Raw genomic sequence first — 16682 nt, 5'->3', positions numbered from 1 at the left:
TCCCCACAGAGGGCAGGGAGTAGGGTTGCCAACTTTCTAATAGCAGGAAACTGAACACCCTTGCCCCACCCCTTCCCTGAGGCCCTGCCCCTGTTCACTCCATCCCTCCTCCCTCTGTCGCTCGCTCTCCCCACCCTTCGCTCACTTGCTCATTTTCATTGCAAGGCCCAAGCAGGCACCAGGAGAAGGCCAGGAGGTGCAACAGGTTGAATGTGGGAGATGGAATGTGTGATTCAAATACCCTTCACCTCACCAGGGAGAGATTCTAAACACAATTGTAAAACTAATTCCCCCCCCCCCCCCAGGAGAGTCCCACTCACTCGCAATGCGCGAGACTAAAGAGACTATTGCAGGAGCTTGATTTTTCTTGCCTTCACCCAACTGTCCTGGTAGGGGATCCAATAGTGCTGTAGCCACCATCTGATGCCTTTGCTACCTGACACTGAACTGTATAGCACGGGGGGAAAGTTATGCTGTTCCATGTTTAAAGACTAATTAATAGGGCTATAGAACACAGGCCAGAGACCCACCCAAAATAATTCCTCGAGCAGATCTGTCAGAAAACCATTAAGTCTTGATTTAAAAATGGTCAGTGATGGAGAATCCACCAGGATCCTTGGTAAATGGACTCAATGGCTAATTACCCTGACTGTTAAAAATTTACACCTTCTGTCTGTAGTAGGAAGATGTAAGGTGGCCACATAACAATGTTTAGCCCACTGGGCCATCTTCAGTCCATGCATTATGCTTTTCCAGGACAATGGGTAAACATCCTCCCCATAAAAAGACAAAAAGCAGGGGAATGTAGGAAGAAAGCCTGAGACATAAGCCCTTGTATCAGAGACCTGGTATGAGGCAGGACCTGCTCATAGAATCTGGCAAGAACAGGGCTGATATTACAGAAATACACATTCCTAAGAAGTGCTAGGCACAGAGTACTCACGCAAACACATCCCGATATCAGGGATGGTACAAAAACATTCCCCCGGGATAACAGGAACACACCGACCCCTCCTAAAAGATAAGGTCAGGATGACAGTACCTAAGAAAAATATCATGTGTGGTGTCATTGTAAAAGTTAGGATTTGCCGACTACGATTATCTTATTTGTGTGTATGTATCATTTTTGTATCTAAAGTTATGAATATTGACTATGTAGTTGTATTGCAAATGTAGTTACACCTGAGTGACATCATCTGTAGGTAAGATGCTTCCAGTCTAGATAGCTGTTTGGGAAGGGTCTGTTCAAGGTAATGGGCCATCAGGGGAAACAACAGGCCTTAGGAGAAGCTTATCCCGCATCTGGTGAGCCTTCCTGAGAACACTGGAGACAGCCTATGAATAACAGCTACTATGACTGTCTGTTAGCCTGGGATAGAATTTTGGGTTTGACTTTTTGATACTCTTATATCTTATACTAATATGTATAAACAAAGAACAAAAGACTATGTATATTGCTTCTGCCTAGTCAGATGGGTTTGTTAGTACAATGGGAACAGATAAGAGCAGTTAAAGTGTTACTTGAATGCACACTTTAAGATTGCCTCAACCCCTATCTCAAGGCAAAGTTAAGCAACCATCAGGAGGGGCAAAGGGCAATTGGGGGGAAGGTATAAAACACTAAAAGACCAAAGAAATGCCTGTCTCTGACCGTAGGACAACCTCACTCCTTACCCCTCCCATGGGTTACAAAAGAGTTGAGATGAAGACCCCAGACCCAAAACGGAACAGGATGCTAAGTTATAAGGGGTGGGACTGTGGATGTGCATTTCAGATATAATTATGCCTGCTGAGGAGGGGGAGAGGGAACACTGGGAAACAAGGCTCTGCGGCATCAGAGCTATGGGACACAGGCTTGCTGGAAAATAATCCCAATAAACATTGCATTGCCTGCACTTCGGACTTCTGGTCTTCTGCTTTCTGTCTGCGTGACAAGAATCAGGGGAGAGGGTGAAGGGAAAGCCCTCTAACACAATATATACAAGGGCATGTGACCAGATCACATGACACTGATCTCCATTTTGGGTACCTGTATTTTTTCACAAACTGGTCTAGGAACCAAGTTTGAAACAAAGGGTTCTCGCCATATGGAAAAGCTATATAAAGCCGGGAGTGACATCATCTGTTGTTTTTCACTCCCCCACATCTCAACACCTGAGAGAAGCTCTGAAAGACAAGGACTTGGAATGGGGTGGGGAGCCCAAGCTGCAAAGCAAGTGCAGCTTGTTCCTTGAGAATCTGCCAGCCTGCTTGTATCTTCAGCCATGGGGAGAGATTGCTAATTCATATCCAATCTTTCTAGTATTTTAGGCTTAATTTGCGGTTTTGTTTATTTACTAAGTAATCTACTTTAATCTGTTTGCTATCACTTATAATAACTTAAAACTATCTTTCGGTAGTTAATAAACTTGTTTTATGTTTTAATCTAAACCAGTGTGCCTTTAAGTGAAGTGTCAAGGGAAAATCTCAGCTTGGTTAACACAAGTGTGTATTCTCCTCTCCACATTGAGGGAGGGGTGAACTATTTATGAGCTTACATTGTACAGACCCCTGTGCAATGCAAAATGATATAATTTTGGATTTATACTCCAGTGCAGGGTGCGAGCCTGGGAAGCTGGGAAATTGGCTGTTGTCTCTTGCCTGTCTGTGAGTGGCTTAGGTAAGCATTCAGGTAGCTTACTTGGGTGTGTGGCGCCACCTGCTGTTGTGTTGGTTGGTAACAGGGCCTGGAGATGCTAAATCACCAACAAAGTAGGGTGAGAAGGGATGACCCAGCAGGCTGGTTAGAGGGGCACAGCGGTTCTCCTAGCTCTCAGACTGCATCCCGGGGGTGACACCTCGTCACAATAGTTCTGACCCACTCTCATGCAGTGACAGTCATTCCCTCTGGGAAAGGCACACAAATTTACTCCTCATTCCTTGGGCTCATGCAGAAGCCTGAGAGTCTTCCTTAGGGAAGAGGCCAAATTTACCATTCTTGGGGTGAAACAGCTTGAAGCCAGGCAGCACAGTGATTCCCCATGGACACCTGTGCCATCACCAACTTCCTTGGCATCAAGGAAGGCCCACAAAAAAAAGTAATTTTCAGAGAATTCTATTTAAATTTATTTGAGTGGACTAGGGTGATCCAGTGGATATAGTGTACGTGGACTGTCAGAAGCCTTAGACAAGATCCCTCACTAAAGGCTTTTAAGTTAAGTAAGCAGTCATGGGATAAGAGGGAAGGTCCTCTCCTGGATAAGTAACTGGTTAAAAGACAGGAAACAAAAGGTAGGGATAAATGGCCAGTTTTCACAGTGTAGAGAGGTAAATAGCAGGGTCCCTCAGGGTTCTGTACTGGTACCAGTGCTGTTCAACATATTCATAAATGATCTGGAAAAAGGGGTAAACAGTGAGGTGGCAAAGTTTGCAGACTATACAATATTACTCAAAAGAGTTAAGTCCAAATCTGACTGTGAAGACTTACAAAAGGATCTCACGAAACTGGGTGACTGGGCAACAAAATGGCAGATGAAATTTAATGTTGATAAGTGCAAAGTAATGCACATTGGAAAACATGATCCCAACTATTCACACAAAATGAGGGGATCTAAATTAGCTGTTACCACTCAAGAAAGAGATCTTGGAGTCATGGTGGACAGTTCTCTGAAAACATTTGCTCAATGTGCAGCGGCAGTCAAAAAAGCTAACCGGATGTTAGGAATCATTAGGAAAGGGATAGATAAGAAAACAGAACATATCATAATGCCATGATATGAATCCATGGTACACACACACCTTGAATACTGGGTGCAGATGCGGTCGCCACATCTCAAAAGAGATATATTAGAATTGAAAAAAGTACAGAGAAGGGCTACAAAAATTATTATGAGTACAAAACAGCTTCCATATGAGGAGAGATTAGAAAGTCTGGGGCTGTTCATCTTAGAAAAGAAACAACTGAGGAGGGATTTGACAGAGGTCTATAAAATCAGGAATGGTGTGGAGAAAGTGTTATTTACCCCTTCACATAACACACAAACTGGGGAGGGTGTCACCCAATGAAATTAATAGGCAGCAAGTTTAAACTAACATAAAGAAAGTACTTCATATGAAACAATCAACCTGTGGAACTTGTTGCCAGGGGATGTTGTGAAGGCCAAAAGTATAACTGGGTTAAAAAGAAAGACTGAGATATGTCTATCAGGGGCTATTAGCCAAGCTGGTCAGAGACACAACCCTATGCTCTGGGTGTCTCTAAACCTCTGAGTGCCAGAAGCTGGGACTGGATCACTTGAGAACTATGCTGTTCTGTTTTGTTCATGCCCTCTGAAGCATATGGCACCAGCCACTGTCAGAAGACAGGATACTAGGCTGTGTGGATCATTGGTCTGACCCAATATGGCCATTCTTGTGTTCTTATGAGATGCAGTATTCTCACAGGGCGGGGTCCTGCACTGTGAAGCCACGAGACCCGAACCACAACACTGGCATCATCTCACAGACCCACCCCCCTCCAATGCCCTTGTTTGTACCAACAACTCCTGGGGCTACTTGTTATCACCCTTGGTTCCAGAGAAGTTGTCTTCCTTGATACTTTGGAGAACATGCCCTCAATGCCAAGGTAGAAAGGGTGGGGAGGCTCTGGCTGTTTCTCAGATCACTTATGCCTGGCTCAGACTCTGCCTTCAGATTCCTAGATATTAAGGCCAGAAGGGACTATTGTGATCATCTAATCTGACCTCCTCCAGAGCACAGGCCAGAGAACTTTCCCCTAGTGCATACATTGTAGAGAGCCATCCCATGGTAGATTGCTCCAGTGGTTAATCACCTCTCTGTTCAAAATGTGCATCTTATTTTCAATTTTAAATGGTCAAACTTCACTTTCCAGCCACTGGATTTTTTTCTGCTTTGTCTGCCGGATTAAAGAGCAGTCAGACTTGTGCTTGGGTAGGTACTGATGGACCCTGGTCAGGTTTCCGCTTAACTTTCTCTTCAAGAAGCTAGACAGACTGAGCTCCTTACATATCTCACTGTAAGCCAGCGTTTCCAGCCCCTAAATCATTCTTGTAGCTCTTCTCCACAACTGTTCCCATTTTTCAATATCCTGTTTAAAGTGCAGGCACCAGAACTGGATGCTGTATCCACGAACTGTCTGACCATCACTCTGTAGAGAGATAACATCACCTCCCAACTCCCACTCAATATTTCTACATCTATACAGCCAAGGATCACATTTGCCTTCTGGTACAAAGTGTCGCACAGGGAGCTCCTGTCTGGCTGTTTTCTGCCATGACTGCAAATCCTATTCAGAATACAGTCTCCAGCTTGTATGTGCAGCCAGCATTCTTTGTTCCTAGATATACTTGCAGCTAAATGCAAGTTCGTAACACACGTTGTTTGAAGTTCTATACACAGATGCCCAGTGTGACCTTGGGCAAGCCACTTCCCGCTGTCTGCCTCAGTTTCTCCCCACTTGTAAAACAGGGACTATGATAGTGACCTAAGGGTTGTGCTTGTAAAGCGCTCAGCTGGACGATGTTTTTTGTACAGCTAAGTGTAAATGTATACATCTGGGAACAAAGAACATAGGCCATACTTATAGGATGGGGGACTCTTTCAGAGTCACTGCTTCCCAGGATAGAGATTTGGGGGTTGTGGTGGATAATCAGCTGACCATGCATTCCCAGTGAGACACTGTGGCCAAAAGGGCTAATGACGTCCTGGGATGTATAAAGAGGGGAATCTCAAGTAGTAGTGTAGTGAGGTTATTTTACTTCTGTATTTGGCACCGCTGCAACTGTTGCTAGAATATTGGGTCCAGTTCTGGTGCCCACAGTTCAAGAAGGATGTTGAAAAATTGGAGGGGGTTCACAGAAGAGCCATGAAAATGAGTAAAGAATTAGAAAACCTGCCTTACGGTGATAGACTAAATAGATTGAGCTCTTTGAGTCTAACAAAGAGAAGGTTAAGGAGTGACTTGATTACATTCTATCAGTACCTAGATGGAGAACAAATATTTAATAATGGGCTCTTCAATCTAGCAGAGAAAGGTGTAACACCATCCAATGGCTGGAAGTTGAAGCTAATCACATTCAGACTGGAAATAAGATGTACTTTTTTGACAGTGAGAGTAATTAACCACTGGACTAATTTACCAAGGACTGTGGTAGATTCTCCATCACTGACAATTTTTAATTCCAGATTGGATGTTTTTCTACAAGATGTACTCTAGGAATTATTCTGGGGCTGTTCTCTGGCCTGTGTTATATACGAAGTCGGACTAGATGATCACAGTGGTCCCTTCGGGCTTTGGAATCTATGAATCTGGAGAGTGGATGTTATTTTAATAACTTGTGCTTCATGTCAAGCACCATCTCTGCAACTCCCCTCTCCGCCCCAGCTCCAACCTTCTCACCATTGTATTTCAATTTTTAAATGTGCTCTAGAGTACAAGATGCATATATTAAAAAATGCACATTTCCATTAAGCCCAATGGCCACATTACTGAGCCTTCCCACCCTACCACCCTGGCACTGAGAAGCCCCCAGCAAAACCAGGAGAGACTAGCTAGTGGTCGCCTTCCTGACCTTTCTAAGGTAAAAACAAGCTGTAAAAATCATGTTAAAGCAAAAACCAGCACTTCCAGGCCCTCCTCCTGATGTACCATAAAGCAGCACAGAGGGGCATAACCCCACTGGTTTTCTAGTTACCTTTTTTCCCTTAATGACTGCAGAGACCTAGGCCTGGGCTCAGCAGCAAACAACATTTTCCATAACCACAATTTCCTGACCTAGCAGCTCTGTTTTAAATGAGAGATTCTGGCTTTGGATGGAGCTACAAGGAGTGACAGTTGAGAATGAAGCAACACAAGGAAATTGCACCATGTCCCGTGCTAGTAAGCAAGGTCAGTACCACTGGAAAAGGGCAAGGGGACTGATGTGAGAATGAGCTCAAGGGAGACTGTAGTGGTGCAGGTGGCCCACTCCAGTAGGGTTTGGGGCAGAAGCAGCCAGGGAGGCTGTGGAAACCTGCCGCTAATTAGGGTGAGGCTTGTTAGGAGCCAGACAGGAGGCAGCTGCTGGGGCAGCCCAGAGCTAAGGAGCTGCCCTGCAGAGCAGGGGAGAGTCTCTCTCTGACAAGCAGGGAGGAGGACTGGCTCCTAGGGATAGCACCTGTGCTAGAGCAGTGCTGGGCAGGTTCAGGGGAGCGGAGGGTGAGCTCTGGCCTGTTACTGGCTAGGCCGCAGGCCCCTGCCAGAAAGGGCCAAGAAGGTGTAAGGGCCAAGGGGAAGTGGCCCAGGGATGATAGGCAGATAAGGGGAGAGAAGGAGGGCAGAGAGGTTGCTTCTAGAGGGTCCCTGGGTCAGGACCCAGAGTAGTTGGTGGGCCTGGGTCCCCCCCTTGCAGTGCACCTGGCCATGGAGGAGCATGGCCAGTACAGACTGCAAATTGCCCCTGAAGTGAGGGGCTAGACTTCAGGTTGTGGTTAGCCCCTGTGGCGGGTGCAAGCCAAAGGACTGCCGTGACCCCTGGAAGGGGGGTGAGAAATAAGTAGCGGACACTGCCAAGGGCAGTGTCCTGAAGAGGACGCCGCTGAGTGGGGAGCAACGCGGGTCCCAAACCAGCAGAGCAGACAATGGGTGAGACACCGTGTGCAGAGGGTGCTCCGCAGCTGAAAAGAGGTAATTCCTGGAGCAACCAGCGGGAGGTGCCGTTACAGAGACCATAAGACAGAATGATGCCCATACGGGAACACAGGGCTGCAGACCTCCACTCAAAGCATGCACAGCAAGTGGGAGTGCTGGTCAGTATTTCAGTGCCAAGCTCAGCATCTTAAAGGGCACTATTTAAATCCTATAGGGATTCACATGCAAAAAACTACCTCTGCCCTCTCTGATCCCTGCCCTGTGGAGTCCCCCAGTGAGATCCCTGTCCCTTACCCCTCTGTCAGCCTCTGTATTCCTTGATTCAGTGGTGCTGCCCAAAGCACTGTGGGGGCCACCGGACAGGATGATGAGAAGTGCTATTTGGAGCTGTGCTGGGCACAGACATTGGTAGATTTGATTAATAGATTCCAAGGCCAGATCACTGTGATCATCTAGTGTGACTTTTGTATAACACAGGCCAAGGCTCTTCCCCACAATAATTCCTAGAGCAGATCTTGTAGAAAAACATCCAATCTTGACTGAAAATTTATCATTGCTGGAGAATCCACCGTGACCCTTTGTAAATAGTTCCAATGGTTAATTACTCCTCTTTAAAAATTTATGCCTTTGTGACAACGTGGGGATTTTCTTAACGTTTTGTATGAATACTGTGTTCTCAGTTTTCTGCATGTGCTGCATGTTTACCTAGGTGGAGGGAAAGGTGGCTTAATATTTGTAGAGACACAGAGGACCAGGTATGATTATCGCCTGGCTGCCTGGACCCAGACAATGGCCAGATGCTTTGTAACCTAGGCAACTGATGGCCTGGGGGGGGCACCTCTGAAAGAAGCCAGCCAGTTGCAATGTGTTAGAGAACAAAGAGTTGAGGTGGAGTTCAGGTTTTTGCCCGGGAAAGACAACAATGGCAGAGGAGGAACAAATGGACGTGACTGAGGATGGGCTGCTGGAAGCGGGATCCTCTCCTGGTTTGTGTCTCTGGCGGAGAGAGCCAGGGCTCTGGGCCTGACCAAGATGTACTTAGCACAGAAACCAGAAAGTTACAGCTAACAAAGAACTGTTCTATCCTGTGTTCCAGGTGATTAAAAACCCTTCTGTTTTACAACGCTGGCTGAGAGTCACTGCTGACTGCAGAAGTTGGGGTCCCAGGAAGCACTGAAGCCAAAGAGGCTTACTCTGGGGGGGGAAGGTCATGGGAACTACAGCACTTTGATGGTGAAATAGAGAAGTATGATTCCTGGGTTTGTGTCAGTGAATTGTTGTAGAAAGCTGAAATTTGTTTTCTGTGTTTGTTTTTCATGAAAAATATAAGTTATGGTTTTGACTGATGGCGCTATCCTGGCACAGCATTTGACCTTACACCAGTCCTTGGAATACACCTGTCTATTATGGGTTCACTTCCCGTTGCTCAGCAACACCCCCTTGATTCTGCTGACATTGATCAGAGTTGCAGCTGCTTGCTTTTCTTTGGTTATAATCAGCCCCCTTAGTCAGGAAATTGTTGGGAAGGATGTGGTGTGATTATATTACCATAATACGGTTTCGTCTTCCTTCTATTTAATTAATGCTACTTTCCTTGACAATTCTTCTAAAGTAGCATCTGAATCTGTTCAGAGAACTTTGAAATATCCGCTCTTAAACCAGGAAGAGAACAAGCCTTCCAGAAGGAATACAGGCAAGAGCAACTAATGTGCCCAAGGCAGGACTCAAACTCACAATACATGGGGGATGTTCAGGGTCAACAGCCAGAGCATGGCACCTTGAGCCACCCACTCACTCTAATATTAGGCTGTCAAACATGCTGGCTTGCAGCACCGGCTCAGTCCTGCTGCACGTGTCAATGTTTGAGTCACGTTGTAGAGCCAACTTTTACAGTGAATAGCGTCTGTTTCACCAAAGGGCCAGTGGGTACCTCTGAGATCAAACCCAGTGGGTGATGGGAGTCTGAGGAGGATCAGAGCTATCCTCTGAGTGCCAAGTGTGCACAAAAAAGTAATAAAAACAGTAAAATATTGATGACACATTATTTTGGGGGGAGTATCTGGAGAACCCCTGCCTCAAACAACCTCCAATCCCAGATTCCACCCCCAGGGCACAGCAAATTTCAAGCCAAACCATCTAAGCATATGGGTTTCTGAGCACCAAGGCTATGTCTTTACTGTAGTGTTAACTCACATAAGTGATTTCCTCTTGAGTTAGCCGAGCTCGAGTGAGAGCAGCCTCACTGCCAAATACCACGGGAGCTGTACAGAATGGTTGTATTAGCTGCTGCTGCATTGTGTGTAAACCCTAGTCTATGCTACAAACGTACATTATAACTACGTTGCTCAGGGGGGTGCAAAACGCCCCTGACTGACACAGTTATACTGTCTGAACTCCCGATGTGAACAGCAATGTGTCTGTGGGAGGGTTTTTCCTGTCAACACATCTCCTGCCTCTGAGAGGTGGAGTACCTGTGCCAATGGGCAAAGCCCTCCCGTCTCGGCATAGGCAGCAACTTCACTAAGCGCTGAGTCACTGCAGTGCTGTAAGTGTAGTCAAGGCCCAACTTGGACTGTAGTCTATGGCCCTGGACAGGCCAGCCAAGTCCAGTTACCAGCGCCACCATGCTCAAGTGTTTTGCATGTGTGTGAACAGGACTCAGGCTTGGGGCATCACTTGACTTGCAGTGAAAAGAGGAGAAGCAAACAGAGGGAGTTTGCCTAGGGGGAAAGCCCACACGCAGTTTTGCCTTTCAGGCTTCTGCAGGCAGCAATTACAGCATCTGAAGAGACTCTTGATACCTCACACTACAAGGTAGGAAATATGGATAGTATCAGCTGTTGTGACTTGCATGGGACGTGCCCTGTTTGTACAGACAAAGTCACTTCTAAGCTCCAGGACAAAGACAAAGTGCAAGCTGGTCCCCATACTGGAAGAAAAGGTTAAAGGAGTAGAGACCCAAGTAATGACCCTGCGTGCAAAATGCATCAGAGAAAATGTAGACTTCCTGGATAGAAGTCAGGATTTGGTACTGCGGGCATAGCATGCTGAAGAATTGGACAGGGCAGTGTAGGGGGGACTGAAGAACAAGGAAGAAAGTTATCAGCATATGACTTCCAGAAGGAGGAGGAGAACCAATATACCCCAGCACAGATCAAGGTAAGCGACTGCTTTTAGGCCCTCTGTACAGGTACTACTGTTGAGAATGCCTTGGAAACGTCATCTGAGGAAGGAGTCAGAAGGAGACCTCGTTGACCTGAAGCCATGGGATACATTGTCCTAGGCATGGGATTTCCATGACCACCACTCCCAAGAGGAGGAGGAGGGTGGTGGTGGTCGGGGACTCCCTCCTAAGGGAGACAGAGTTATCTATCTACCACCCAGACTGGGAATCCCCAAAAGTGTGTGCTGCTTGCCTGGAGCTAGAGTTCAGGATGTGACAAAGAGTCTGTCGAGACTCCTCAAGTCCTTGGACCACTGCTCCTTCCTACCTATCCACATAGGCACCAGCAATACTGCCAAGAATGACCTTGAGTAGATCACTGATCACCTCTAGGGTTGCCAGGCATCCGGTTCTTGCCTGGAACGCCTGGTCAAAAAGGGACCCTGGCAGCTCCAGACGGTACTGCTGACCGGGCTCTAAAAGTCCAGTCAGTGGTGCAGCGGGCCTAAGGCAGGCTCCCTGCCTGCCCTGGCTCCATGTGGATTCTGGAAGTGGCCAGCGTGTCCCTGCAGCCACTAGGTGCAGGGGCAATCAGGGAAGCTTTACACACTGTCCCTGCATTGAGCGTGGTCTCCACAGCTCTCATAGGCTGGGATCTGTGGCCAACGGGAGCTGGGGGGGGGAGCACCTACAGGCACAGGTGCGGGCACCGCCAGAGCCACTTGGCCACCCGTGTGCCTAGAAGCTGGACATGCCGGCTGCTTCTGGGACCCACGCAGAGCCAGGGCAGGCAGGGAGTCTGCCTTAGCCCCGTTTCACTGTGGACTGGGAGCCACCTGAGGTAAGCACCGCCTGGCCGGAGCCTGCACCCTGAACCTCCTCCCAACCCCCTGCCCCAGGCCGGAACCCCTCCTGCATCCAAACTCCCTCCCAGTGCCCATACCACACACCCCCTTCTGCACCCCAGCCCTGAGCCCCCTTCTGCACCCAAACTCCCTCCTGAAGCCCTTACCCCAACACCCTGTCCCAGCCCCTGAGCCCCATCCTGCACCCCAAACCCTTCATCCCCCAGCTGCACCCCAGAGCCTCCACCCCCAGCCACACCCCACACTCCCTCCCGCACCCCAACACCCTGTCCCAGCCCTGAGCCCCATCCTGCACCCAAACATCCTCCCAAAGCCCGCACCCCCTTCCCACACCTGAACTGCCTGCTGCAGCCCAAACCCCACATCCCTGACTCCACTCCAGAGCCCATGTCCCCAACTGGAGCCCTCATCCCCTCCCACACCCCAGCCCAGTGAAAGTGAGTGAGGGTGGGGGAGAGTGAGCCATGGCGGGAGGGGTAGGGTGCCCAGAGAGCAAGTGTGAAAAATCGATACTGGGGTGGGGGGTAATAGGCACCCATAGAAGACAAAGCCTCAAATATTGGGACTGTCCCTATAAAATCAGGATATCTGGTCACCCTAGGGAGGGGGAATGGAGTGAGTGGGGGCAGGGCCTCAGAGAAGGGGTGGGGCCTCAGGAAGGGGTAGGGCAAGGGTGTTTGGTTTTGTGCAATTCGAAAGTTGGCAACCCTACATGGCTCTGGGAAGAAGGATAAAAGAGCTTGGGGTGAAAGTGGTGTTCTCGTCCATCCTCCCTTTTGAAGGAAAAGGCCAGGGTAGGGAGTGTCAAAGTGGGGAAGTAAATACATGGCTACGCAGGTGGTGTCAATGAGAGGACTAGAGAGCCCCCTGCTCAAATCTGTAAGTGCCACAACACGGGGGGGGGGGGGGGGGGTTGCCAATGCTTTGGAGGATAGAGCTAGGATTCAGAGGGATCTTGATAATTGGAGAACTGGGCTATAGACAACAAAAGTGAAATTCAGCAAAGATAAATGTAAGGTGTCAAGTATCAGAGGGGTAGCTGTGTTAGTCCGGATCTGTAAAAGTGGCAAAGAGTCCTGTGGCACCTTATAGACAGACTTATTGGAGCATAAGCTTTTGTGGGTGAATACCCACGTAGGGAAGAAAAACCAAATGCACAAATACAGAATGGGGGGAAAACTGGCTTGGCAGCAGCACTGCTGAGAAGGATCTGGGAGTTGTGGTGGCTCACAACTTCAACCTGAGTCCACAAATACAATTTTGGGTTCCATTAACAGAGGCATAGCATGCAAATCACAGGAGGTGATGGTACTGTTCTGCTCAGCGCTGATTGGCCTCAGCTGGAGCACTGTGTCCAGTTTTGGTCACTAATGTATAAAAAGGATGAAGAGGAACTAGAAAGAATCCAGAGGCGAGCGCCAAAGATGATCAAAGGGGTGGAATGCAGCCATATGAGCAAAGGCTGACGGCTAGTTTGGAAAAGAGGAGATTAAAGGGGGATATGATAGCGGTCTTCAAATACTTGAAAGGCTGTCATAAAAAGATGGAGAACAGTTGTTCTCCCTTGCCACAGAGGGAAGGACAAGAGACAATGGGTTCAAACTACAGCTCAGCAGATTTAGACTGAATCTCAGGAAAAACTTCCTACCTGTAAGAACAGTCGGACAATGGAACAGACACCTGGGGAGGTTGTGGAATCTCCTTCGCTGGAGGTTTACAAAAGGAGGCTTACATCTGTGATTCTGTGTTGGATGGTGTAGACACAACAGATCCTGAATCTTTGCAGGAGGTTAGACTAGAATTCAACATTTCTCAAATGCGGCTACCATGGCTGTATGCGGTCACCAGGGGCTTTTCTTGGGGCTACAGCCTCCTGGGCTGTGATTGGGCAGCGGGGAGCAGTGGCCTCTCTCCCAGGGGCACCAGTGGTGATGGGCCCTGCCCCCCTCCAGCAACACAAACGCTGGAGGTGCAGGCAGCTGATGAATTCCCCACTTTCCTGGGGCGGGGTAGGGGGGGCTTTGGCCACAGGGCTTTGGGCTCCATCCACGCAGTAGCCGGCTCTGGTCCCAGGCTCACCACCCACGCCATTGTCCCTGGGCCCCACGGCTTCCTTGCCTACCTCCCCATCCAGGGCTTAATTTGTCCCAGGGCTTGCCGGGGCTGAGTAAATCTGCTGTGAAAAGTGATATTAACAAACATACAAATACCACTTTTCACAGCAGCAGACTTACCATCTAGCAACTTTAAAAAAAGCAAAAGAAGCAACACCAACAAAAAGACAAGAACATGCAAAGCACCTTATTTGTGTTTCTATTCTGTTTAGGTCCAGTAAAGAATAGAGACAACTGTACATTATTTTCATTACTGAGTCTGAAAAAAATCCTATATAAATAAATGACAATGGTTTGGACATGTATATGCACATATTTATTTGTTTTTCTGAAAGTTAATTAAGTATTTTAGGAAAAATTGTCAGCGCAGCCACTAGCAAGAGTTGGTGGCCACACTGAGGTCACTAAAAAATTTGTTGTGTGAACCCTTGGACTAGATGACCCTTGCAATCCATTTTAACCCTATAATTCTAAGGTTCTACATCTGTGGTGAAGAAAAGCTCTTAGAAAACTTGTCTGTTAAATAGTAAGTTACAGCCTTTACTACAGTGGTGCAAATACCTCCCTGTAGTGACTCTGGTCTAATCTTCCTTCAAATTACTGCTTCCCTGTGTCCAACTTTAATTGTATCCATTAGTCTGGGCAGAGTTGGACCCAGGGCAGGCTGCTAAACCTTATTCCACAGCAACTTTCTCAGTGACTCCGTGGGGCCAGGACATTTGGTTCAGGCCTCACAATGGAAAAACTGAATGGGGAAGCAGCAGGCAGGCGCAAGCAGATTGTAGAAGAGGAAGTCAAGGTCTGAAGGGTGGGGAGGTGAGAGATGGCTGGAAACAGCAGCAGGCAAAGTGCAGCAATCAGCCGAGCCCTAGCAAACCCCACCAGCTGTTTGTGCCCCAAGGCAGGAGAGGGGAGGGAAGCGGGACTTTGTCCACTGTTGCACCCCCTCCCCGGCTCCAGCCTGTGGGCTGCAGAACCTCCCCAGCCCCCTCACCTCCTCCAGGCTGCAGACGGTGCCTCGGCACTTGCCCATGTGGCTGGTGAAGGAGGAGGTGGTTGGGGAGCTCAGATCCTCCAGAGTCTGGGAGATGAAGTCTTGGACGGAGATGAGCTCCGGCATCCTGAAGGGCATATGCAAGGTGCTGCGGGTGGGTGATAAGGACTGGCCAGCAGGAGCGGAACGTCCGGCTCCAGGAAGGGGAACTGCTGAGAACACCGCAAGCCTGGGAGGAAGTGGCCAAGGCAGCTGCTTCATGAAGGGAGAGCAACAAACACACAAGAGCAGATATCCTGGCCCAGCCCCACCCAGGAGCTATCCCCTTGCCCAGCCTAGCCTCACCCCAAAGCTGCCACCCTGCGCGCGCACACACATTCATTCTCTCTCTCTCTCTCTCTCTCTCTCTCTCATATATCCTGGAGCTGCTTCCCAGCCCATCTCAGACATACACCCCCCCTCAGAGCTGCCCCCCATCCCATCAGACACACACACACAGCCCAGAGCTTTCCCTTCCCAGTACCCCCATCCACCCCCCCCACACACACACACACCCAGGAGCTGCCCACACCAGCCACCCATCTCAGACACACACACACAACCCCAGGCTGCCCCCACATCCCATCCCTTCCCAGACACATCCCCCACACACAGAGCTACCCCTGACACCTCCCATCGCACTCCGAAGCTGCCCCATTCCGGCAGCTTTCTGGGAGCCGTGCAGAGCCGCGTAGGGAGCCTGCCTGCGCCACCAACCAGACTTTTAATGGCCCAGTCAGCGGTGATTCCTGGAGCCGCCAGGGTCCCTTTTTGACCAGGCGTTCCAGTCAAAAACCAGACACCTGGCAACCCTAACCCTGCCCAGACCTGCCCTTCATCCCAGAACCCCCCCTCCCCCATCCCAGACACACTCATCCCCACACACTGTGGCATTGCCCCCTCCAACCCAGACACCCTGTGATGGGTGGACTAGGCCCTGAAGCCCCCTTCTGGAGGCCTGGTGGCTCTGCCACACCCCGCCCCAGAAAAGGGAAGTAGAGAGCTCCTCTGTGCTGCCTAGACCAGCTGTGCGGGAAGCAGCCAATCAGGGCCCAGGGGGCTAGTATAAGTAGAGCTGCGGTGCCAGAGGTGGAGGAGTGTGGATGGCTCTGGGCTGGCTCCTGGGACTCCACCCAGACAGAGCCCGGAGGTAAGGGTGAAGACTGTGCTGGAGCCATGGGGGTGGCCCAGGGGATTGTAGCAGCAATGCAGTGTATTTAAAGGGACATGGTGGATGGCTGCTATGTATAGGGTCCCTGGGCTGGGACTGGAGTAGAGGGCAGGCCTGGGTCCCTGCCACCAGCCAGTGGGAAAGTGGCCTGGACTTTGTTACACCCTAGAAGGGGAACTGATCTCTTTTAGGGGTCCAGCTGAAGAGCTGGGACTAGAAAGGCCCAGAGAGGTGAAGAGTGTCTAAGGAGAGAGCCCTGGGAGACATGGCCCCACACCAGGGCTGAAACTGCTTAAAGAGCAGAAACACCTTGAGAGAGCCCAGAAGGGGCTGAGAGACAGTTTGGATCAGGGTACTGTGATAGGCCCTGCTGGACTAAATGAAAAGTGAGCTCCAGGACAGGGCTGCAGATCGAAGGACCTTAGAGAGTGCTGAAATAGGCCCCCTGTGGGACTTATACCCCGGAAGGGGTTTGGTTTGCTTTTATCACACAGACAGAGTGTGTGAACCTTGGCTGGAGGGCTGAGTCACTGAAGAGACACCACAAACAGATAGAGAGAGAGAGTGCAGGCACGTGCACTTAGCCAAGGGGGTGCTCGTGAGAGGTGAGTGTGACTCTGTTACACCCCTGCACCCCCATGGGTGGTGAGTGAAGCCCCCTTTGGGGAGGCTAGTCTGCTGGCCCTCCCTCCCACCCTGTGACTAGAG

At 49.3% G+C, this 16682-nt stretch overlaps 1 protein-coding gene across 1 annotated transcript in view; it reads right to left on the bottom strand.

Moving 5' to 3' along the window:
- The window catches only part of LOC141997886 (arf-GAP with SH3 domain, ANK repeat and PH domain-containing protein 1-like), a 103495-nt gene extending 88593 nt beyond the window's left edge, over positions 1–14902 (bottom strand). Inside the window, exon 1 of the mRNA XM_074970438.1 lies at positions 14765–14902. Within this exon, the coding sequence (XP_074826539.1) occupies positions 14765–14902 (138 nt within the window). The remainder of the gene's footprint in view (positions 1–14764) is intronic.
- Between the last annotated feature and the right edge of the window lie 1780 nt (positions 14903–16682).

This window comes from Natator depressus, chromosome 13, assembly GCF_965152275.1.
Source record: "Natator depressus isolate rNatDep1 chromosome 13, rNatDep2.hap1, whole genome shotgun sequence".
Lineage (NCBI taxonomy): Eukaryota > Metazoa > Chordata > Testudines > Cheloniidae > Natator > Natator depressus.
This window is presented reverse-complemented; position numbering and strand designations above follow the sequence as displayed.